General features: G+C 33.1%; 1 protein-coding gene across 6 annotated transcripts in view; it reads right to left on the bottom strand.

Annotated features, from left to right (window-relative positions):
* Positions 1 to 26,242, bottom strand: part of Mipol1 (mirror-image polydactyly 1) — a 303,018-nt gene that overhangs the window by 219,696 nt on the left and 57,080 nt on the right. For 4 of the 6 annotated variants that reach the window (XM_028869753.2, XM_028869747.2, XM_028869751.2 and 1 more), the window contains exons 2-4: positions 4,986 to 5,195; positions 2,968 to 3,103; positions 1,608 to 1,713 (exon numbers count right to left, since the gene is read on the bottom strand). In XM_028869753.2, the coding sequence (XP_028725586.1) occupies positions 1,608 to 1,713; positions 2,968 to 3,103; positions 4,986 to 5,119 (376 nt within the window). In that variant the 5' untranslated portion in view covers positions 5,120 to 5,195. Of the gene's footprint in view, positions 1 to 1,607; positions 1,714 to 2,967; positions 3,104 to 3,262; positions 3,409 to 4,985; positions 5,196 to 26,242 lie in introns of those variants that run through there. The other 2 variants (XM_028869754.2, XM_028869748.2) reach the window with 2 other exon arrangements.

The raw sequence follows: 26,242 nt of genomic DNA, 5'->3' as shown, positions 1-26,242 counted from the left end.
TCCCTGTTTCTTTTTTAATCTCGAGTCCAGTGCTATGTTTCAGGGAAACTATACAACAGTTATTTTCATCAGTTAGGTGGAAATAAGACATTTAAAACACCTTGTATATAGTAAAACAATATTCTGTTATGAATGGTAAATACATGACTAATAAGAACAATTAAAATTCCTTCCACTTTTGTATATATTACTCAAAGTGTCAATCAAGAACTCTTAAATATATAACGATATATAAATATTTGAACTACATACTGAACTGTATTATTCAAAATTAAATGGTAAATATTATTGCTTAATAAGTCTCTTCAAGAGATAGGCTACTTAGTTACATTAAATCATTACTATGTCAGAACAGCCCCCACAAATATTCAACTATTTCTGTAATCCATACAGAAAGTTAATTATGCATATATTTCAAAATAAATCTTACAGTACTTTCCTAGCAATACATATAATTTTTATAAAAATTCAGGAAACTTCCCAATTGTTCTAAATTTCTACTTGTATTATTCATTTTAATGTATTATTAATTTTCTTTAAAATATATTGCTATATTTCCCTATCAAAAAGAAACAAAAAGTTTATGGTTATTTGTCATTAATAGAAAAGTTGCCATACAGAATTCAATTAGATTATTTATTTGTCCATCCATCTTAAATACATTATCACAGGAGTATTTATTTAGAATTACCATCCATATAATATTTTGAAAATAAACTGTATTAACCATCTCTCTAACCTAAAATCCCCTAATTCTTTTATATATGTAACCAAGTTAAGTAGTTTGTAAAACATAATTATAACTTGAAATTAATCATTAAATAATTTCATAAAGTATAAAATTCTTGAACAAGTAATCGCTAAAATACTTCTAAATGCTTATCTCTCATTTTACAAATGTTCACTTTTCTTAACACAGGAAAATAGTGTAAGAAAAAAAAAGCTACAATGACTATCCAGATGGAGACCACAGACTTCAGAGTCCAATGAGCCTATCTCTGACGTATAAATATGTTTGAAATTTTTCTCCATTCAAATACATGTGTACGAGTAAGATAGTCCAAAATGCAAGGCAGTCATGTACAACATTAAAATGTGGCAACCTTTCACTTTAATCTCAGGGAAAACATTATCTGTCATCATCTACATCATCAGATGTTAACTTATTAACTGCATAAAACGTTTTTTTTTTTTTATTCGAATGTCGGTCTCCATTGGTAATGAATATAGAACTATCTTAATACAAAGGAGAAGTATTTCCTCTCCAAGAGCTAAAACAATAAGTGGTATTTGAACTGCTGGTTGAAAGGTAGAGGCACTGGTAGTCATTATTTCCCCTTGTTTGTTCAGGCCCTTCCAACAAAACAAACAACCTTTTTGTGATTGGATTGACATGGTGTTAACAATGCATTTAATGCCCAAATCAGTGTGAATACAGGTAAAGCCCTCACTAATACCAGTACCAGGATGTTAAAGCCACCTATTTTCTAAGCAGCCAAAAGGGAAAAAAAGCTTCTCCTCCTTTGGCAAACAAGGCAATGAGCTAGTATCCACCAGCTCACATCCTACAATCACCTTCTAGCTTAACATGAACATTCATCTCCTACCTGCTGTCCTTTCAGCAATTTCAGCTGCTGCTGCTTTCTCGTGGAGTTCCAACTTAAGCTTTAATTTTCTCTTTTCCTTATCTTCTTTAGTCAATTTTTCTTGAAGCTAAAACAAATTAGAAAAAATTATTCTTATCTGATAAATGCCTTCCATACATAATTAATTCCAAAGTAAGATTTTGTTGTTCTTAAATCTTTGTATAGTATTAGATTTAACTGCTTAAACACACTGACTCTCAGGGAAAAAAGTTCAGGTTGCAATATATTCTCTAAGTAGTGACTACCAGAAATGATAAAAAAAATGGAAAAAATATAAGCCATATGTATTTGTATATGTGCATATAGAAATGAAACAGGACAACAGTATTGACTAAAAATACCTACTACAGACGCTGTTTCGTTCATTCCTGTGTCTTAAAGCAAAGAATTCTAAAGGGCTCTACTGGTCCTAAAAATGAAAACTGGGCTGCAGGTTTATGCTTCTTTTAGTGATTCCAATATTTTGAAAAAAAAATCAATTAAGATAATCTTAATATCAGATACATATCTGACTGTGAATACTGCCTCATATTTCATTTAAATTGACACTGTTACCTGATTCAAATTGGCACATAGTAAGTGCTAAATCAAAGTATGGCAAGTATCTCACGCTCAAACAGAATGCTTCTTTTCATTTTCTTTTTCCATTCTTCCCTGGACTCCTGTCATCTGTGTTGTTTTCCCTCAGAAACAACGTTCATGCTTCAGTCTGATTAGGCCAGACAATGAAAATATTAAAATCAGAAAACTATATAGAATTTTCAAAAGAACCCAAGAAAGTGAGCATTATTTAATAAATTATTGCAGACCAGAGGAATGTTGGGGAGGAACAAGAGGAAACAAAACATGACACATGTACATTGAGCTGGATGCATGTAATAGTATAACAGGATACAAGGTATATAACATCAATAGCAACTTTGACATTTGGTTACATATATTACCGAAGTGAAAGAATGGATAGATACTAATAAAAATGAAGAAAAGTTAACAAAGTAGCATGAAAATAACTGATAATATAACCCACATTCCATAAAATTAAAGCCACGTTTTATTACAGTGAAATTTGAATATTTGCTTTATAGCAACATAAATTACCAGAGCTTTATGGAAAATGAGTGATATTATAGAAACCAAAAGAGCTTATTTTTATAGCCAATCACTTAGCTGAACCAAATACCTGGATGGCAAGACAACACAAGCCTACTGTTGAGGCACTGAAACAGAAATAAAACTGAATAATAATGGGCAACAGAGAAAAATGAAATAGTCAACAGCTAAGACACTGTTTACAGCAATTAGACTTTTTATATTTCTATACCTTTTTATTGCTTGTTCTGAGAATTTCCAGTTCTCTTTGGAGATATGCTACTGATGTCTCTTTATTTAAGTCTGGGATAACTTGATGAGAAATCACAGGTTCATAATTCATATCATTCTTTCCACATTCCAGTATACTATAATAAAGAGAATTATTAAATAACTTATATATATATATATGATTTCACAAATGATGTAAATTTATTATTCACAATAAATATGTAAAAATATTTAAGTTTAAACTTTTTATGTAGCTAAAGTATGATTGCTATAAAACAATAAATATATCAACTTACAGATATACCAATTTATCCATGGGGAAAATAAAGTTTGTGGAAAGCACATAGTGATCCTAAAGAGACTCTGGTTAAGTATACTTGACAAAAGTGTACAGGTTTTCATTTGTAGTTCTGGTTAGGATCAACTTATATTTTTTGCTTTCCTGAAAATAGATACAATCATTTTCCCAATTTTATTAAAACAGTATCATACTCATATTTTAATTATTAAATGGAAGACATTAAAATTAATATCTATGTCCCAAAGACTTAATGGTAAACATATTCCATAAGACAGTGATGTCAACCTGTAAGCAGGTAGTATAAAGAAGAGTCGAGAACAAGACAGATTGTTTTCTGGTATTATGGTGTCAAATATGTCAACACTGGTGGATGCAGTGTTACTTAAGCCAGTCTTTGGCCCTGAGTCCTGGGATGGTCAGTGAATATAGGGCTATTACTATGCTCTCATGTTGAATGCTCTCATATTGAATTATACTATAGATCTCTCAGCAGGAACATAAGCTCTACCATTTATCTTTCTTACATGATTATAACAATGGTTATCCATGTTCCCATCATCCTTGCCTCCATACCTTAAAATATACCTCAAATTGTATTTAAGTAAGAATCCGACACTAAGGGAGAATGTAGCCGGAAGTTTTCCTGTGTCCTGACTGGTCGACAGCCACTCAGACCCAAGTAAACACACACAGGCTTATATTATTTAAAACTTCTCAGCCATTAGCTCAGGCTTATTATTGACTAACTCTTACACTTAAACTCAATCCATTCTATTAATCTATATGTCGCCACATGTTACATGGCTTTACCTGTGTGCCATTACATGTTGCTCCCTGGACGGTGGACTGGTGTCTCCTGACTCAGCCTTCCTCTTCCCAGAATTCTCCTTGCCTGTTTATCCTGCCTATACTTCCTGCCTGACTACTGGCCAATCAGTGTTTTATTAAACCAGTGTACAAAAGCATTATTCCACAGCAGAAGACCTTTAATACAGTTACTGATTTTACTGTGTATTGGTATCAACAAATATATCTTACTGAGTAATTTTGAACAGAAAAACAACTCCACAAAAAAAAAAACTTTTAAAAAACAGTGTTCTAAAAAATATGAAAAGAGAATTACGCTGTCATTTTCAAGTCTAATGTTATCTTTGTTGCATATGGTTAATTATCAAAGTAGCATAATCCCATTGATAATAAACACAGGTTTCTCCACACTGGATGACTTAATGCTACAGAATGTAATTTAATAAGAAAGACAAAAGGTAGATGGCGTACAAGGTCGCCCTAAAAGTATTCACATCATCCCAAACAAAGAACAGAGAGCTATGTAAAAAAGAAAAAAATCTTTGAACAGGTTTAAGCTTTGGTAAATAGTATCTCATATCAATTTCACAAGTATCCTTATACCCATAATGAAGAGTCACAGAAAATAATATCGAGGAGGAATCAAACTTCACTGCTTTCTTTAAACTCATCCTGTGTTGCTGCTCTCAGTTATCTAGACATATTATATCAATATTATATCAACATTATATCAATATTATATCAATATTATGGAAGTAATAGAAAGCCCTTGCAGGGTCCTGAAATTGTTTTTAAGTCAATGACACATTAAATTTATCTGACACCAAAATGAAGAAGAGGGACAATGTATTAAAGAAGAAATGTTGTTCCAATTCTTAACTTTTAGATTAAACACTGAAACCAACACTCACCTGCACTTTGTAGACGGCCCTTCATCTGGATAAGGACCGATGGCCTGTAAATTGCTGGAGATTCTCTCTGGTAGTTCCAGGTCCTCAGATGTGACTTCATTGCCTAATTCATGCATGACTTGCTCAGAATTCATAGTCAGCTGTTCATCTACTGATGCACTCTCAGTTCCCACTGAAGCCTCTTGCGCAAGACAAATGGTTGTATCTGCACTAAAACAAAAATATATGACACTTAAAAGGACAGAGCCATGTAGGAAAATTGTTGAATCAGATGAACATTCTTATGAAAACACCACACAGCTTTTAACACAGGTACTAGTTGTCCTCTACTGTAGTCGATTAAGGATGTGCAGGCCAGCATTTGTCATCCATATTTTCACTTCCCTCAACAGAAGCTATTTAAAGTAATAGCTTACAAATGAGGCTACACACTGTGACCTTGGCAGAGCAAGCCATACCTGTGCTAACTGAATCAAAGCCTCTGGGAGAAGGATCAGCTCCTTTTTTTTTTTTTTTTTTTTTTTTTCATTGCTTAAATTATTATAGTTGCTGCAAGAACCACTGGTTTAAACACACTACTCTCAAAATAGCAAGGCATAAAGATATGGCTATAATGAATCAATACTGTACAATGGAACTAAGGTTCAGACTGCCTGGGGGAAAATTACAGCCTTAATAAGTGTAGAATGCTGTACAAGTTATTTAACACAACATTTTCTTGTCTATAAAATGTAAATAAAATATCACTGACTTAACTAAGTACCTGACATACCAATAAATGTGGTTTATTTCTGTAACATAATACTATTAAAATGGATGTAAGAATAATTTTAACATTAATATCATCAAATACATACGATATATTAGAAAATATACCTTGTATGCTTAATTATATCTCAAAAATTATTTAAGTCCCATGCACTAAGCAATATTTATTTTAAAGAGATAAACTATATTTAATGGCATAGTAAAGTTTTGGAGGAAATAATATATACAAAATCAAATCTGTTATTCCTAAGATTGAAAGGCAAAACTGTTGATTGTAACATGTACTTCATTAACTCCAAAAGAAATAATTCTTCGGCCTTAAAAAGTAGTCTTAGAGATGTACAAGGAAATCTGCCAACATATAATCCTCTAGAGGCACAAAAGTAATATTAAAATACAAAGAAAATATTATACAAAAAAAGAAAGTAACTCTCATAAATCTTCATTTGATTTTTTTGGTTGTAATAACTGTAGATAATAAAAACTTCAAGTCCAGATACTATTCATATTGGTAAATGGAAGCTATATCACAAATCACTTGCTCTTGGTAAATATTTTGATTTATCTTTGTTGAAGAATGAATTAGAAGAGAGAAATGCTGTATCACAACTGCATGCTATGAAATAACCATGACATTTCAACATAATGTTATTCTGAAATCTTATATTTAAAGATTAGTTGATTTTTGAGATCGAAAAACTCTTTCATGGTTTGCTTTACAGGCGCATTGACCATTCTGTTTTCCTAGAATACCTGGCATAAGAATGGAATCCTCAAACTCTAAACGAGAGAATTTTAGGGGCACTAAGGAGATATTCTATTAGTAGTAGATTGTGTGTTATAACATGAATCACCAACCAGTATTTCACTATGATAATCCTCCATTCCAAACTTCTAGAGGAGATACAGAAGCTTACAAATAAAAGGGCATTTGGTTTCCTCCTAGATTTTAGTAGTTCTGATATTTAGAGCAATTGTAAAATAAATGCATACACTTCTGACATAGTCTTTGTAATTATTTTAACATTTTTTGTTTAATTTTATGTAAGTGTTTTGCCTGTATGTATGTATGTGCATCACTGTGTGCATAGTGCCCATGAATATCAGGAGAGGGTGTCAGATCCCACTAAAACAGAAGGTGCAGTTGTGAGCCATGATATGGGTGCTGGGAATTGAACCCTGGTACTCTGGAAGAGCAGCCATCCAGCCCCCAGTTCTGAGATTTCTTTATTTTAATTTTAACATGTTTTAAAATGTTAATAGTTTAGAGGCTATGGCAGGAGGTTTGCTAATAGTGAATTTTAGAACAGCCTGGGCTCCAGGGTAAGACCCTGGACTAACATTATGCCCCTCCCTCCAAAAAACACTCTCAAAAGTTAATATTTGAAACATTTAATATATATAAGCAACCCATACTGCATGGGTTAGCTCTATTTCTAATTTTGTTCAGTCATAAAACCTTTTAGATTCCTAATTTGAACTGTTCATCTGACATTTAGAGTCTGCTCTGCAAATCAAACTATCTATACTCTTTTATTGAGAATTTAATTTTACTTCAGAGTAAACAAGGCTGATTTATAAATCTTCCCACCTGCCTGCCTGCATTTTATTTTTTTTTTTTAAAAAAAAATCAGTTTGGCAAACACCATTTCATCAAATTAGTGCTAAAAACTGAAAAGGCTTTTGAATGTTCTTCTTTACTACATTATTCTATATAAGTATTCAACCATTCTATGGAAAATTTGATTTTTTAAATTCTATTCCTTATTCGGTATTTTGATACTCATTTATGGAAACCACATAGTCAATGTACCCTATGGCCGTGCACTGGGGAAACAAACAGAAGAGAAGAACAGACACTCTGTGAAGACTCTAGTACAATTGTGATGAGAAAATGATGTAATGATTTGAATATCTGAATGTAACCAGGACCAGGCTTGGGCTATACAACTGATTATATGGAACATCTATGGGTACTCAAGATTTATTCTCTAGGAATAGAGAGAGTTAACAAACACAGAAAATAGTCCTGTGTGTCCTGTTAACTTTGCCTACATTTCTCTCTCCTCTCTCTCCTCTCTCTCCTCTCTCTCCTCTCTCTCCTCTCTCTCTCTCTCTCTCTCTCTCTCTCTCTCTCTCTCTCTCTCTCTCTGTCTCTGTCTCTGTCTCTGTCTCTCTCCCCGTACTATGGATCTAACTATATGCCCATACATTTTTTTTCCTAAAATATTTGAGAGTACACTGCATTATGTACTTTGGCTTTTGGGTACAATTAAGGTATTAATTTAACACATTGCATTTTGCCAAATTTTACTTATCTTATCCAAATCCTTCAATAAGTACAATTTCTGACTTAATGCTCTCTCCAACTATGAGAACAGACTAGCACACAGTAAGTCTAAATTCGGTCATTATTTCCCCAGACTCTTCATCCCAGGAGAAACGGGGTTGTAAGGCGATAGTGGGATGAAGCTACTAAAAGCTTAAGCTGAACTTGTACTACCAATCAATTCTAAGAGAATTGTGTAGAAACATGAACACAAAAGCCAATAAAGTGATACAAAAGGAAAGTTGTAGGATGGTTCTGTACAGAAGCCAGTCAGTTCGAAAGATAAATATTCAACAAAAGACAGATGTCCACTCTAAACCAAGTCTTATCTCTGAGCAGACAACATTTGAAAATGAAACCCTTCTATCAAAATTCCTTCTCTCCCTCTGTCCCACATTTAAAATAGGAGCTCTCTTTAGTAATCCATATTAGTGGTTAATTAATGTCATTGTTAACTGTTCTGTCATTATGGCTAACTGATCTCATATTATTTAAATTCATCTCTCCATATGGGATTAGATAATAATCTCTTTTCATAATGCATGTCTATGAAGTCTTAGTTTCTTTATTCAACTTTAAGCAACAGGAAAATCCTTATAACTATTATCATGCCTTCATTTGCTCTTCTGTGACCATAGTTTTACATGGACATAGATACCTATCATTTCAAATGTATCTTTGAAATTTTGTTATTACTAGCTAATGTTATCACTGTTGTGCTAACTTTTCCTGCAACTACTTGAAATATTCTGGATAGCTACTACAAGTTGTTCCTCTGAAATACCATGCACTGCTATTGCCAAAGGAAGTTATGCATCTGGACAACACGAGTGGAATTGATGCTGACCTTTTGAAATCAATACCTATTGGAAGGCTAGTTACAATACAAGCGTTGAAGACCTCATCTCTCTCTAGTGGACTTAGGTACTACTTCAACAGACGATTTTCATGATTGAAAGAATTCTTATTTTACTTATGGACATATCAGTATTGCTAACAGGCTCAGTGCCAATGTGTTTAAACACTCGATTCTTCACTTTAGAAAACAAATCAAATTATGATACCATTTCCTTATCTAGAAGAGGAAGCTCTGAGATCCTTTTTGAATTCATTTTTCCAGTTACACAGAAATGTATATCTGATGTTACCCAAGAAATGAGAACTCACAGCCTAACTAAGAAGTGTATCGTGACTATCACACAGAAGTGATGAGGTGGCTAGAATCAAATAGGAATTCAGAGAAGCTGGGAAAGTCTGTTCTGTCTGGCTTTGTAAATAGTTTGTGACAACTGCTATCTGTGTAAATGGATTTGATGGTCCCCTGGGGGGGGTCAATATTGTTTACAGAGCTGTTTCCTCAGAGTGGTTGAACTAGAATCATCCCTAGGGATCCTACCAGGTTACTAAGAATAGCAATGACCTAGTCATCGGAGAGCTCAAGAATAGAAGAAGACAAGCAGATCAAAGGAATATTGGCAAATACATTAGAATAAATGAACCATTGTCTCGTTTTTAAATTTCCCCTCTTGTTTTTGAGATTCTAATCACATCATTTCTCTCTTCCCTTTCCTCCCTCCAAACTCTCTCAAATACTCCTCCTTGCTCTCTTTCAAATTCATGGTCTATTTTTTCATTAATTGTTATTGCACGTATATGTATATACATATAATTCCTAAATATAACCCACCCACTCTATATAAAGTACAGCTTAGGAGAATTCATACCTAAGATTAACTGCAACAGGCATGTGGTTACTCTGCTTCTGACACTGGCTAGCCACTTATTAACACTTCTTTAAATTCTCTTTTGAGAGAAAATGAGTAGGTAGAAATAATTATATTTAGCAACTGATTCCATAAATATAAAAATAAACCCTGTTGTTTATTGCCTTTCATTCCTATACTATCTCCAGTTTTTTTGCTATTAGATTATAAACTAGATGTAATGAAAGACCACAGTGTTCCCCATTTTAAACAGTTTTTAAAAATGACCATTAGTTTCAAAATACCAGATGAATAGTATCAACTCGGGGTTCCTAATGACATCTGCCACTTTTAAGTAATTTAAAAGTATGCGTGTATGTGTATGCATATGTCTGCCTATCTGTACAAATATTACTTATCTCAATTAGTATGTATTTCCAACTCTCTGTTTCCTTTTCTTCAGGAGTGGAGGAATAGTATCCCACATAGATGCTTACAATATGTGTTCCCCTGACACACACAAGAGAAAAAGAGAAAAGCACATCAGAAATATCACAGCAATTCCACTTAGTATGAGGTGTTCAAGACAACAGCTTACATATTTAGTAGTATAACTACCACACACTGATGGATTGTGACTTTCCAAGCAGAAACTTAATTGGGGCAATGACTCTGAAAACAGATTGCACGTTTTGAATTCTAACACCATGCATGGCCTACTGTATCATCTGTAACAAATACTGCTGTTTATTAGCTTACTTGTCGTCACTGTATAGGCTAGGCTAGGGGCTGGGAAGTCAATCAAGTTCTTGTTGTGAAAGCATGAGAACCTGGGTTCAAATACCTGGAACCCATGTAAAAGCCGGCCATGATACATGTTTGTATCCCCAGTACCAGCCAGGCAGAGACAGGAGGATCCTGAGAGCCAGCCAGGCCAAAACAGTAAGCTTTAGGTTTGATGAGAGTCCCTGTTTTAAAAAATAAGATAGAGATGAGGAGAAAAACATACCACCACCAGTCTCTAGTATCCACATGCACACTTACAAGTGAGCACCTCCTCATACATGCACACATGCACACACACACACACACACACACACACACACACACACACACACAAATATGAATGAATGAATGAATGAAGTATGCCCCAGTTGACCTTGAATTCATGACCCTACTGCCTGGCTTTCCTAGTGTGAGGATTACAGGTATGGAGCACCATACCAGGCTATTAGCAATGATTTAACCTTGATTAATTTCCCTACCAGTAAAGAACAAAATAATATCTGCGTCAAAGGGTACTTAAGATAAGTAAATTATTTAAGTTATAAAAGTTTCTTGGAAAAGTATTATCATAGAACACATACTCAATAAATGTTAGTTATTACCTTTAAATCTGCTGTTAACAGCTGCCTTCTGTATTTTTATTTCCAAATATTCCCTTGTCTTTCTGTGAAATGAGTGTCACATTCTTGATGTCAAATTCATACTTTAAATTCAAATTTTATATTAAATTTTTCTTAAATATTAAGAATGAAAGCAAAAAATGAGGTTTTTGTTCTAATATTATCCAACTTTTATATTAAAAATGTCCCGCTTGTTTTGTGTCCAGAATGTAGTTATATAGCTAAAATCAGTAGGGTTATTCTAATAAAATACATTATTACATATATATTTATTCTCTCCAAAAAATGTTATGTGAAAAAATCAGATATATTAATACATATAGTACTCCTTTAATAGAATACATATAAGATAAATAATTAGGAAATAAAATATCTAGTTCAATAAGATGCATAGAGAGAAACTACTTAAGATTAATTTTTAAATGATATGCAATAGTTCAGCACTTCTTTCAGATAAAATTTTAAAAGTAATACATTTTTAAAATTTAGAAACACACTCATAAACAAAGTCCCTGAAAGAAACAGCAATTCTATATGGAGGACATTGTTTATATATTTCTGCAAATTCAATGTAGTGACAGCAATATAGTAAGTTTAAATAAAATAAACAATTTCAGCATTCACTATATTGTACCATGACATTAATTACAATTAGGATCACTACAAGTAGAATACAGATTCCTATCACTCAGAGAGTCACAGGATTTTAGGCAATTCTTAGAACCATATTTAAATTGCAAAGTTTGTATGTGGGTACGGTATGCTTGCACTGATTTCTTATGTGGGCACCGTATGTTCACAATGACTTTATACATGGGTAATGTATGCTCATACTGACTTCACATGTGGGTCCTGCATGCCCACACAGACTTCATACATGGGCACCATATGCTCACAATGACTTTATACATGGGTACCATATGCTCATGCTGACTTTATACATGGGTACCATATGCTCACACTCACTTTATTATGTGAGCACTGTCTGCTAATACTGATTTGGGGCTTCAAAAGCCATAACATGAAAAAATTATTATTTTTAGCAGTTTCTTTGCACTTAATGCCCTTCATGGAAGCTTTCAAAAAACCTTTAGGGCTGGGCGGTGGTGGCGCACGCCTTTAATTCCAGCACTTGGGAGGCAGAGCCAGGCGGATCTCTGTGAGTTCGAGGCCAGCCTGGACTACACAGTGAGATCCAGGAAAGGTGCAAAGCTACACAGAGAAACCCTGTCTCAAAAAAAAACCCTTTAGGTTCCCATATTTAAAAAAATGAAACTATACAGTAATCTTTTTGTCTATACTTCAATTTCATCACCAAGTTAATAATAAACCTGTTGTGATTAAATACATCATAGAAAAAGAATTACATAGATGTGTTCTCTAATTTTTCTGGTCTCATCTGTATCCATCTCTAAGTATTGAGTACAAACTCTATTCCTTAAAATACATAGTTAAAACAGTGATCACATTAGATTTTTATAATATTGAAATGAATCAGTGAAAGAAAATAATGACTTCTAAAACCATCTCAAAGATATATAAACACCAAATGAGTAAAAAAAAAATGTGTATGTAAATGTGGTAGCTAACATGCACTGGTAATCACGACACTCAAGATTCTGGAGCAGAATGACTGTAAACTGGAGGCCAGCCTAGACTCCAAGTTCAAGACAAGGGCTATGGATGTAAATCAGTCAGAGAACGTTTCCCTAGAAAAACTCTCCAAACATCCCACCCAAGAAAAAAGGAAAAGAATGGGTATAAATTTTAGGTTAGCCTGGGCTACATAGTGAGGCTCACAGAAAACAAAAAGGAAACCAGAAAAGCGAAAAGAAAAAAGTACTGAATAAAACCTACTAAGCACTGAGATGGTGCCAGAAGTTAAATAGAATTTAAAGGTAAATAAAAAACTGTCTGTTCTCAGGAGAAATAGCAAAGATTAAGGGAGACAGACAACAGAGGAATAATTGTAGAGATACACAAAAGATTGGTGGCAGAATGAGTAGAGTCTCAGTGACAAGTTCTGTTGAGACCAGGACTATCCAAAGATATTCATAGCATTTAAATGTTCAGTAATCACATAAACAAGAAATAAGAAACAAGTAATAGTAACATACAAACACTGCTTCAATGTGCAATATAAAATCATTTGGAGATATTTTACATTCTTTTTATAGTCCATTTACAGCACAGCTCCCCTTAGAGTCTAGATATAGCTATATGATTCTGAAAGCTTTTAGAAGGCTTGAAGGCTTGTAAGTCTCCCACCCCAAACCTACAAAACCGTCAATAGTATTCACTGGGATACTAGAATTAGTATCAGAACAAATGCACCCTTTGAGCTCCTGTGCAGGGATATATCTGGATAAGTAAACACATCAAAAAGAAGTGCTGAGGTTATTTATCTCTGATTATGACAATCCAATGATTTGGATTCAAATCACCCCCTGGCTATTCACAGAAATTACTTTACTGGAATTTTTACTTTACTATGTAAGAGTAACTTAAGATGTTAATCCGACACTAAATTTTATAAACTTTTTGTATTATCAAGCTGAAATAGTCATGAGCACACCAATAGTTAGTCTATAGAGAAAAGTTCAAATTTACATGCAAGAACTATTTAAAATATATAAATATTCATAAAATTCTATCCTAAAATTTAAGAATTTCAGTTTTAATGTCTTTTATCTGATGTAGAAAGTGAACAGTAAAATAATATAATCAATACCTGAAAGCATAAAATAATTACATCAGAAATAAAAGCTTTGTAAAACTCATATCACCCTATTTAAAATACTAAAAATATTCTTCAAGCTGAAGTAACTATTAAAACTATCCCAAATTTGATTAATTAATGTAAGAGTAAATTTTATTCTTTTATTTTCCTTGTCATGAGCTATATAGAATTTGTAATATATTTCAAATATTTTTCAGACTTTCCCAATTTTTCTAAGAATAATTCATAAAATGTAATTAAGACATGAATGAGCTCAGTAAATTTTAAGCTTTTACAACAGCACATAAACAATCATACTTTTTGTCTTAAGTTAAATGCACAGCTATTCTAAATTCAAATTCTGAACACATTTATTAGAGACAAACTCTAGTAAGTATAAGGAGAAAAACAGATTTTCTTCCTATGTCTTTCATTTTATTCAGGAATATCTTTAGAATAAGAAAATAAAACAGAAGAAGCACCACTCAGATACCAATCGAGATTCACTGACATAAAATGTTAGTTCTAATGGATGGATGATTGTGTTTGGTCTTTTGAAACTTTGAAGTATAGGTAAGTCTTGATCACACAAATTAATAAATCCTAAAGCTGGAGTTAACAATAACCATTACACCCAAATTCTGCAGCTTAGCCCAGGCAATTTTTCAAAAGGTCAGGTTGTGAACTGGAGAAGATCAGGGAGGTCCACCGCGTAGCTTTGTTGCCAGGCATCTCTCGTCTGGATTGTTGCAGGCGTTTATTAGTATTCGTCAGCAGACTCAACAAAGCAAACAAGAAATTCAAGCACGAATAATAAAATGAAATGCTGCTATATAACCCTTTGTCATTCAGCAAATATGGGACTTTTTAGCTACATTGTTCCTAAACCTGGGTTACTACTTTAATTTTTCTCCACAGTGCTGACTGAATGAGTATGCATGTGTGTTAAATGCACAGCTCCCCTAACAACTGCAGGACTGCCATTTAATCTGTTGGTAGATGGACCATTTCCTGTGGGAACCCTGGCTATGATTTCCAGATCCACCAAATAAATCTCAGATTAAGATTCCAAATGAAACCTGCCTTTGGCAGATAAAAAATGTCAAGATGGATATAAACAGTAAAATTATAAATTATCTAGGTGTTGCATGACAAACTAATGCTCAATTTTTTTGTTGACATGTACCCAGATATCAAAACTATATGAGACATTCATCAAATGTCACACTTTCATAATACTGGAGGCATCATTAAAACTGTTTGACTAAGGACCTCAAAGTGTTTAAGCAGTAGCTCAAAAGTATATTTGTGCAAAGTAGAAGAATAAATTTACATATCAGCAGCAGCTCATAAGAGATGGGTAAATATTCTGTTTATCTCTCATTGTAATTCCGGTTACTTTAAATACAAGGTTTTAGGAAATCATTATACTCTATATGGTATTATTACATAACTTCCTATGCAAATGATGGATTTTATTCACATTTGCCATCATTAGTAAGAAAAACAAAACCATAAAAACTAAAAAGGTAGAAGGGCTATTTCTTTGATAATGCTGACTCCTGCACTAGTACCTGGCTACTTACACAAAAAGAATCCTCAGCCCTGGTTGGAGTTGACATTTTAAACTTTTAAAAGCATTAAATCCTTGAGACCTTGAGATAAAAAAAAAAAAAGAAAGAAAGAAAGAAAGAAAAGCCTCAGACCCGGAAAAGTAAATTTGTTTTTTGATAATGTGTTCATTTCAAATGACTTGGGGGAGGAGCAGAGACAAAAAAAAAAAAGGTAATAAAAGGCCAATATAGACCATCTTAGAAAGCAAATGGCCTATTAAAATGCACAGTAAGTCCCTGTTGCTCATCTCTTTTAGAATTTCAGTAGATCAAGGACTACTTCAATGACCTTTTGGGGGAGAAGGGTGGGGTCTTTGTTCTTCTTACCTGGGCTAATATAATCCTGTCCTAATCTTAAACTCCATATTAGTTGATTATAAAATATAAACAAATGAAGATTCCTGGGGAAAAAAGGATTCCACTGATATACTTATTTTTCTGTCTTTCAACTCTTAAAAACGATTGAATAAAAGTTCTTGATGTTTCCATATTTTGAACACTTTAATCTATTTAAAATATATTTTTAATTATAATTTTTTACATTTTCATTAATCTGGGAAAAATACAGAATAATTTATTCCCAACTCAAAATCTTAATATAAGCATGAAACCTTAAGGATTATGCATTAATTCTGTCTTTCTTATCAAAAATTTTTCCACTAATATATGTTGTATTATAAGAAATTAATTCTAATTACCCTAATCTTCTAGAAACTGACACAAATCTACAGCTTTTAAAAATACTTTTAGGGCAAGTGATAAAATTAATTAAAAAGCAAATACCTATTTTATGCTTCTCTTGTTTATTTTGCTACACTACCAATGTTCTAAGTAATAAATATTCCTAGTTATATTAGCCTATTGAGTTTGATGATTTCAGAACACATTAAATTAACAGCCGCAATTAAAAAAGGCTTAATTTGCACTTTTAAAAATATGAAGTTACAAAACTTACACACAACTTTCTAGGCAGCAAACATTTTATCAGTATGAAATGACTATTCTTCATTTTTACTCATTAGTATACTAATTTTCAAATACTCAAAGATTATATTTGAAAACTAGAGCAATCCAAAATCTAAACATGAAAGTTAAAATGATTCTTTAATAATTATTCTTTCTTTCACATCTTATCAGTACAATCCTCTGATCTGGCAAAGTGTTATCAATTACATCTAAAGGCTACAGACTAATTTTGGTACTACTAGATACTGAAGACAAGGTCTCATATTTACTGAGCACATGAGCTACATCCCAGCCACCTTTCAATATGTTTAATTCAATTATTGAAAACAAAAATAATCTATTTAACCAGAGTCAAAAATCTGAGGCCTGCCTTATTTAATCTTTTTCATATTATCCCAAAGAAGCAAAAACAGATTGAAAAATAGTATCTGAAATTCTCTCCAAAAGAATGTCCTACATGATATGAAACCAAGGCACCAAATGTTGGAATATTTGAGTAACTCTTCCAAAAACTCTTTTTCTACTACTAGATATTTATGCAATCTGTGAGTAGATGTACATTATACCACACAGCTTTGCCAGCTAAGGGCAATACAAAAAAAATGCCTTCAGCCAAGGAAGTCAGTCCTGCCAGGACCGTTCTATATTCAACCAGGGTAATTCAGTAACTTGCCTTAGCATCAGTTTATATAATGTACACTAATTTCTTTGACCAACAAAATGCCAGTGCACATTCAGAATTCTATATTAATGATTGTAAGAACAGGGGGTTGTAAAAACCAGAAATTCTAATTTATTAAAAATTAAAGATCTAAGAATAACATATGAAGATGTATGTTATAAATAAGGATTCTGAGAATATTCTCAAATGAAATGCAATAGCCAGAAATAAAGAAGGATTTTTTTAGTGAAGAAGACAGAATATTGTTTTTTTTAAAAAAAAAAAAACTGAAGCAAAATCTTTTTACAAGCTCAAGCAATATTTTCATGGTCTACAGTTAAACGTGAAAAAACATCTACGTTTCAAAATAGAATTGAGAGGGGGGATATATGTGTGTTTGGGTTTTGTTTTTAGAGAGATAAAGAATAAGAAGTTAGGTTGGTAAGCAGTGAGGATGCATCTGGGAGGAGTTAAGGGAGGGGAAGGAAGATGATCAAAATATAGCTTGAAATTCTCAAGAAGAATAATAAAACATTAAAAAAAGAAAAGCATTAAGTTCTCCAAGGAGAAAATTGCAACAATGGAATCGAAATATGAGCAAGGAGAACCTGGGGGAAAAATACATCTACCATTTCATCCTCATTCCTGATTATATCATTTCTATAAGCTGAAAGACCAAAAGTGTACCACGAATTTAATATGAAGAATTATATCCCCATCTGACTTTAATTTTGAGGAAAGAAGGGGCTGTTGAGAGAGGAAGACAGACATTCCTATTCTTTCAACTTTCCCCCTTACTGAGAATTTATGGGTAGGTTCATGGGTTATAACCAACGTTCCACAGTGGTCAGCACGCTTGTAGCGAAAGGTGTTGTGTACATGAGGGGGCAGGAGGTGTATGGGAACACTGTGACAGTTTCTCAATTTTGGTGTGCTCTAAAAAAAAAAAAAAAAAAAAAAAGCTATTAAAAACACTGCCAAGAAATATTTTTAAAGAACCTACTATCCCAGCTATGTGACATATTTATATCAGAAATGATGACTGTGGAAACAGTCCACAACCAACTAAAAATATGTTACCTTATAAAAATATTTTTGTAGAGAATTCCATTCTTCCACTGAGGCACAAGTAGTAACAGAATCATTCATACTAAACTTTAAAAATAAAGAACCACAGAATTGTATTAATTAAACATACTATTTTTTTAAATTTTATTTATTTATTTATTTATTTAGGAAAAGAACACACCGTACATCATTGCTCTGAAGGAAGAGTCCACATCTCCTCAGGAATTGCCAATCCTTATTGGCCATCTGCCAGAATCCTACCTCCTCTCTATCTGATATTTTAGATAGTCATGTGTAGAAGCTACTAACTCACTGTTAAGCCAAGTCCCATGGAGCTAAATAGTGAATTTAATCACATTGCAGCTCTGTTCTTTATTCAACCCCTTTAGGGCATGCATAAAATTATAAAATACAATCTTAAACTCATACTTGCAGAAATAGGCATTTAAGCCTGTATGTCAATGGTACTTGTCTGAAGGTTTTTATTACAATCAGAATTTCAATATATATAAAATTGGATTTTACCCTAAGTGAATATTATTGACTCTATATTCTATATACTTCTTTTAAAAATCAAGTTTCTAATGACATCCTGAACATTAAATACAATATAAAATTATTAAACTAATAACCATATAAAATAGTTTTTAATATGGCCTAATATTCTTGAACTTTTAACACATTGATTATTCACAGCAAGAAAGGATATCCAATTTATTTAAATGTTCCATAAAATATGTCAGCAATCTTTTATTTTGTTTCTAGCATTTCTAGCTCCTCTTTTATCACTTTAGTTAAAATGATATTTGGACACATATATAACATAAATATGAAATACACAACAAATAACTATATTTTATGTTCTGGAAATTGTAGTAGGACTTTTCCATACAGCAAATATGATATTCTTAATAGCAATGAAGAAATGTCTTTTCAATTCCCCATATGAAATGTAAGAATTATAAGACTTGCACGCAAGTGTAGGTGCATGGTAAATAAGACTTACAGCACAGAACTTCTGCTTATCTAGTTCCAAAATTTGTGTTATTTCTATCATACCATTTTATTAAAATGAATAAAATGCATTGGTTTTTCCAATGCAATTTACCTTCTTTCAAACACAGGCAACAAGAAAAGACTCAAACAAGAAAAGAAAACAACTAATTACTATTTAGCTTATTTACTTAGAATGCTTACTAGAAAGTCTTTTATTAAATGGAATTTATTTCCTACAACATAGCACAGAATGGTTAGCTATCTACAGATGTTAAAACTTTCAGTGTAAAGAAGCATCTAATCATAATGTCCAAAAAATATAATTCTTTTCTCTACCAGCTATCTTGCTGGTAGAAAGAGATGTCTTCTCTAATCAACTGCTTTCTTTTCCCTACCTTAACACAATAAATTAGTTCACAAAGTGAGATTCTACTCATAATGATCAATGTCATCTAAATGCATCACAGAGGGTTTTCTAGCATGCTTCTTTAGTTATCTACTTATAAAATGTTAATAAATCATAGTTGGAATTCCATTACAACAAACAAACTTCAGAAAAGATAAAAAGCATACATGTGCGCGCACACACACACACACACACACACACACACACACACTCACCCTTCCAAAGAGAAATATGAACTAATCAATAATAAGAGATAGATGGTAGCACAAACTCAAAGTAACAAACACAAATAAACTATTTGATTCAGTAAGAAGCAAACATAACACTTAAAAGTCATCTCCTGCCTTATTTTATTTATTAACTTATTTGCTTAAGACAAGGTCTCATGTAGCCCACGCTATCCTGAGCCCATTATGTAGCTAAGCATGACCTTGAACTGATGATTATCTTGCCACTATCTCCCAAGTGCAGGGGTTATAGGTGTGCACCACCATAACCAATTTTATTTGTTTTATAGTGGAAAAATTGGGACTATTTACTTTGTTTATTGAAAAAAAAAAAAGCAAGAACCAGAGCTTTAGATATTTTCTGGTCTAATTTTAAAGTAAGGAAGATAATTTCTGAGTTTGACTTAAATTTACTAACATGGTATTTCTAAAAACACCTTCTAAACTCCAGTCAAATGTGATATGCAGATTCTATTTGCTTGCGTAGTTTGGGTGGTGGGTTTTCACAATGTTACCAAAGTCCAAAGACTCCTGATGACTTTAAAAGACATTGAAGCTTAAAGGAAATAGTTTAAGGCTCTGGAGCCCGTGCAGGATTGGACCAAGGCAATGTGCAAGTGAAATAGCTCCTCTTTGTATAAAATGTATACTAAATATGATTCCCTAAAATATTAAAACCAAGGATAATATTGAAAAAATTCATTAAACTAAAGGGTTTTTATTAAAATGGAGAAAGAGCTCTACAATCTAAACAGAGTATAGATTCTATTTAAAGCTTCCTCAAGCTAGGTGATTCATACCATTTCTTTTTTTCAATTAGTAAAAAATACTTAAAAGATAGGAGATGTAATATGCTTCTGATATGCACTGTCGCCTTTTTTAACCTTTCTTAGGGAACACTGACCCCTAAAGGTTCTAAATTTAAATAAGTTTCACAATTTTCTAAAGGTAACTGCTACTCAGGCCTTGTTTTTTACCAATACTATATAAGCGTACACACTATGACAAGCATATCTACCTATATATAATACGTAAATGGTTTCCAAAAGATTATTGTGAAGTATAAACCCCCCCAGCTCATACGTCTGTGATAAACCACCTGAATTAGTATAAGAAATTACTTGGAATTTATACTATTCCAAATTATTATACATAAGAGACTTACAACTTCTTTAATACAGTCAAATAAGTAAGTGGATATTGGTACTATGATGCCCTACTAATACCAAAACCAGCAGGTAAGGTCCTTGTCCTTTAAACAAAGTGGCATAGAATCTGCACATGACTTATAGACAAGCCTTTCCAATACTTTAAATCCTTTATATACTGACTGTAATGCATAATGCTATACAAATAGTTGCTCCCCTGTATTCTCTAGAAAATAATATGAAAGAAATTCTGCACATGTACAATCCACACACAAGGTTTCCTCAAAATGTTTTCCATCAGCTGGCTAAATTCTTGGCTACATAATCCACAGATATGAAGGGCTGCATGTAATTGCTAAAAAGACCTAAACAGCCAACCATAAAAACTACCTGTTAGAATACATGCATAAGTTCTTCAAGACATTTTACTTCTTAAAAAACACAAAAAGAATGCTGAGAAATGGGAAGTGTTTATAAAAAGGTAAAACATCTTTATTTAAGAGGCCAGAAGACTGCATCAGAGTTCATGTAGCTGTGCTGCATCTAGTAACTGAAACTCTGTTCATTCCTTCATTCAAGGTTGGACTTCAATTACTGAAGAAAATGAGAGGATACTTTTAGATTCCTTCACCACCTATCCCATCTATCTTGGCTCACACTTTCTAAAATGTGTATAATGACAACACAGAAGCAAATGTTCATGTCTAGTACATGATCTATCTACTAAACTCTTGGATTTCAAACATTTCAGCACTATTTGTATAAGAAATTCAGTAAAAGATTGTATGTGATATGTTGCGTGTGTGTGCGCGCACGTGTGTGTAACAATAATAAAGAAAAAAGACAATAAATTTGAGGGGGAGTGAGTATGGAAGGGGCCGATGGAGGAAAGAAAAGGGGGAAGTGATGTAATTATATTTTAATTAAAATTATATTTAAAAAAAGAAATACAGAAAAGAAAGACCACTTGGGTATTCCTTATGGAATTTAAGACAATGCAAAGACATGGCTACATAAGTTTTAATTAGGCCACTTTCTTTTACAAAGGTAAAATAAGATTCAGTAAGATAATATTCATAAGAATAGGCTTTAATATCTGTGTGAGATAGAACTTTAAGCAATTTATGAATAGTACTGTGAACTTTAAGATAAAAATGACGTGTGAGAGTTCACTGGTGAAGCAATACTGAAAAGATGCTATATTTACCTGTTTGTTTCTTAATAATGTTCACTATCAATCTCATAAAAATGTTTTATTTGTATTTCTATTGTCAAAAGCTCCTATAAGATGCACATTTTCTTATTAATGTTTCAGTCCATTCTCCTCCCATAGTACATGCCTCCTACAAAAACTATTTGGCATCTATGTTTTCGGTCCTAAAGCCTTCCTTTTCAAAGACATCCAAGGTATCAGGGGTCCCTTGCTGGCTGCATAACACTTGAGAAGCACTTCCTCCATAGCTTCTATCTCTTTAGCTTTATTAACAATGATTCCATTGGCTCCTTAAAGATCTATCAGTCTCTACTGTGAACAATATAACTTTCACAACTATGTGACCTAAGACTGGAGAATGTAAATAGGAGGCACATCATTATTTGCCTTCTTATTTTATTTTGTACCTAAGTTAAGTGGAATGCCTTTTTAGCTATTCAAAATAAGAATGTTTGCTTGTTTGTTTAAATAAGAGAAGAAAATAGCCACAACAAATTAGTTCCAGTTCACATCAAAAATTCTTATCACAAACTGAAATAAAAAGAAAGTAGACCAAGAGTACAGGCACAAAACCACTATCATTACAATGAAACCATATACAAATGCAATGTATACTATCACTTTAAATAAAACTCAGCCAGTTATTAGAATCATAAACTCATCAAAAGCAGCCCAGAGTCTCAAGCAAGAAAGTAAATCACTAATGGCAGTGTAAATAGAAAGTTTTAACTATGAAAATCAAAATCAAACAAAGGAGTCAGAAAAATATTCATAAAGCACAGTACCTTTCTTTACTTCAAAACTGTATGTAGTAACTTACTCAGTGATCATCAGACTGCCCCTTAAAATAGCTGTGAGCCTTCTTTTTTTAAGTACATACTTTATAAAGATTTTATTAGAAGAAAAGGACCCCAAACCAAGAGAGAGGACTGAAGTCTTTTAGTAAGTATGCTATTTTTAGATGATAAAACTGAGATGAAAGAAAATGGATGAATAAAAACATTTAAGCTTTAAACTGTATGTACCATGTCATGTTCGAAATTATTTATTTCCTAAGAATCCCCAAATTTCAGAATTTTACTAGGATACATCTGAAGCCTCCTGCATTTTCCCTTCCCCCTCAGCATTTATCCGCCTGCCTTAATGTTTAGACTGCCATTCTGTTTGTCTGTCACTGTTTCTGCATATCTGTGTCTTCTCTCTGTCTCCTTCCCCGTGTCTGTCTGTCTGCCTGTCTGAGAGTCAGCCTTTATGCATCTTACATCTCTGCAATTGCTGTCTTTGCAGTTCTGACTCTGGGTCCTGCTGACTCTGTCCCACTTTGAGTTCCTCTGGGTGTGTCTTATTGTAGGCATGTGTCTGCTTCTCAGACTGTGTCTCAGTCTGTTCTGCACGCTTCTCTCTTGATGTGCCTTTCTCCTCAGGCCTCATGGACATGTTTGTCCACCCATCCCCAGTCTGCCACTCCGGATGTCTTTCACCTCTGCTAGTTCCTATGCTTTTCTGTGCATACGTCTGCCCCTTTCTATTTTGTGTTTCTTCCCTTGTTCTCTGTTTTACTGTGCAGCTCTGTCTCCGGGACGTGTGTCTCTCCAAATCTGGTATCTTTGCTTTTCTTCAAGCCACTATGTGTTTCTTTGCGTGCATCTCCACGTGCATATCTCTGTCTTTTGGGGTCTTGGTCAAGTATGTCCCTTCCTCTGTCTTTCTCTAACTCTGCCTCTGTATGTCTATCTCAGTCAATCATTGTTCCAGTCGCCTTCGTGCTTTTGTGTGTAGTGTTTTCTTTTTCTGTGTATCTCTTTTTTCTCCTCTTTGCAAAATCTTTTCTGTGTTTTTCTCTTTCTCTGTGAGCATGTATGATTCCTTTTGGGTATGTGCATAAGTCTCTATGTCTTTCTTTGTGTCTCCTTTGCCATAGGTCTCTTTGTGTGAGTCTCCTTTGTGTGAGTGGTGTGTGTGTGTGTGTGTGTGTGTGTGTGTGTGTGTGTGTGTGTATACATGAGTGTGTGCAAATGCAGGCATGCATGCACGAGAGTGTGTGTACTTGGTGTTTGAGGCTAACATATTGGTTAGGATGAATACACTCCAGCACATGAAGGGCTTGATATTACGATCAGGATCCCCACCTCCTGAGCAGCCTTCCATGTGCACTTCTGTCTTGTTTGCTCTGGCACTGTCTCTGCTTTTGGCTCCAAGACTGGAGCTAAAATAAAGCCAGCTCCGGATAAATAAACTTAAAACAATATATCAAAATACACCTAAGTCTTACCTTTATTTAATAGATTTATAGGATAAACAGCTTATTAAAACATGTATAGTAGGAAAATTAACTTTCAACAAGTGAAATTAAATCTTCATTCAGAAAAAAATGTTATTTTGTCACAGATATGTTTTCATAAATACAGGTTAAACTTTTACATATTCTAACTTCTTGGGTTAGAGAACATATTTGACTTACATCTTCAACTACAACCTTGCGTGTTTAACACTTTACTATTCATGCTATAAACTTTATATCTAAAACATTAAATTTATTGATTTGAATTTATTACACATATATTCATTTAAAACCTATAAAGGCAATTTAAGATTGCTAGTCTACTTTTTAATCATTAATTTATGAAATCATTGGGATTTTTTCTTCTGCATTTGTTTTAATAAATATGATAAAAGTAATGCAGGCTTTACTTCCTTGCTTTTTTTCCTTTCTTCATCCTTTCTTTTTAAAGGAGAATGAAATAAGCTATACCTCCCAGCTAGAACCTTGTGTTCTTTAAAAAGTACTCAAATAAAGCTGTAGTAAGCGTCTTCTTTTCCAATTTTCTCTAAATATGTTGATCTGGAGTTGGCAATCTTTTTCTAAGTTCCTCATTTACTTTTGGATTAGCTGAAAATATAGGAAGTTATTAATATCAAAGAAATATGTTCTAGTCAATGAAGCTATTTCCCTACATATTGCCCAAAAAGGTTAATAATAATTGCAGTATTTTAATAAGAGATTCATATAGCAAGACATGTAGAAAATACAGTCTTTAATAACCTCTAGAGTATTTTAAAGCATGTCTTACAGGCCTTAATGTGCTTAGTAATATACTATTTAAAACCATAATTTTATCCCTCTGCAATATACAGTCACTCTTCCTCATCATTTACCCAGCTAATGAATGCCAGCAATTAGTAAAATGTAATCCCATTGCACAATCATTTTAATGCTTTTAGCACTCAGAAAAGTAAACACCAAATTAATACTGCTCAAGCCATATCAGATCCTAGTTGGAAGCAAGCAATTATAGTTCAGCTCCTCAGGTGTAATTAAATGATTGGAATGATTTAGTTCCATAAATGCAAGTTAATTCATAAGCAAGCAACAAATATACTGGGAGTAATTACAAGAAACATTGACAGCCTAAGCAGGGCAATTTTTTTTTTTAATAAGCCTGATGTAGTAAAATGCTGCCCTCTCCTGGGCAGATCAGTGAATTTCTCAGAGCCAAAGATTTCCACTTTAAAAATCTTAACTTTAAAGCCTCTAGTCAATAAATAAATGGCATATTAACTTTACATTATTTTTTATCTCACAAGCCCAGATAAATGTATTATAGGTATAGTAATTTATAGAATCAATGTAATTAATTCTTTCTAAGTAAAAATCTTTGAGCCTGAGAGCCAAAATGAACTGAGCAATTTCTAAACTTTTACTGAAACCAAATCATGCTTGTATAGCACTGACTGACCTAAATGAGTCTTCTTACACCCACATGGATTGTCAATGCAGGGTGTATATCTCATAACTAAGTTATGCTTTCATAAGCTGTAAGATTTGTGTGAAAAATGTAAACTGACAATGTATTATGACTTTACATAATGGCCTAAAATTGTTTTTAAGTTTAATAATAAAGATTAAAGACTGGTAGAATTGTTATTATAAGAATAATTTCTTTAAAAATGTGTGTGTACCTCTGTTGTGTGTCTGTGCCATGTATGTGTGCATGCCTACAGAGGCCAAATGAGGGCATCTGTTGTCCTGGAGC

This window comes from Peromyscus leucopus, chromosome 14, assembly GCF_004664715.2.
Source record: "Peromyscus leucopus breed LL Stock chromosome 14, UCI_PerLeu_2.1, whole genome shotgun sequence".
Taxonomy (NCBI): domain Eukaryota; kingdom Metazoa; phylum Chordata; class Mammalia; order Rodentia; family Cricetidae; genus Peromyscus; species Peromyscus leucopus.
Note: the sequence above shows the minus strand (reverse complement) of the source record. Positions and strands in the feature narration are given on the sequence as shown.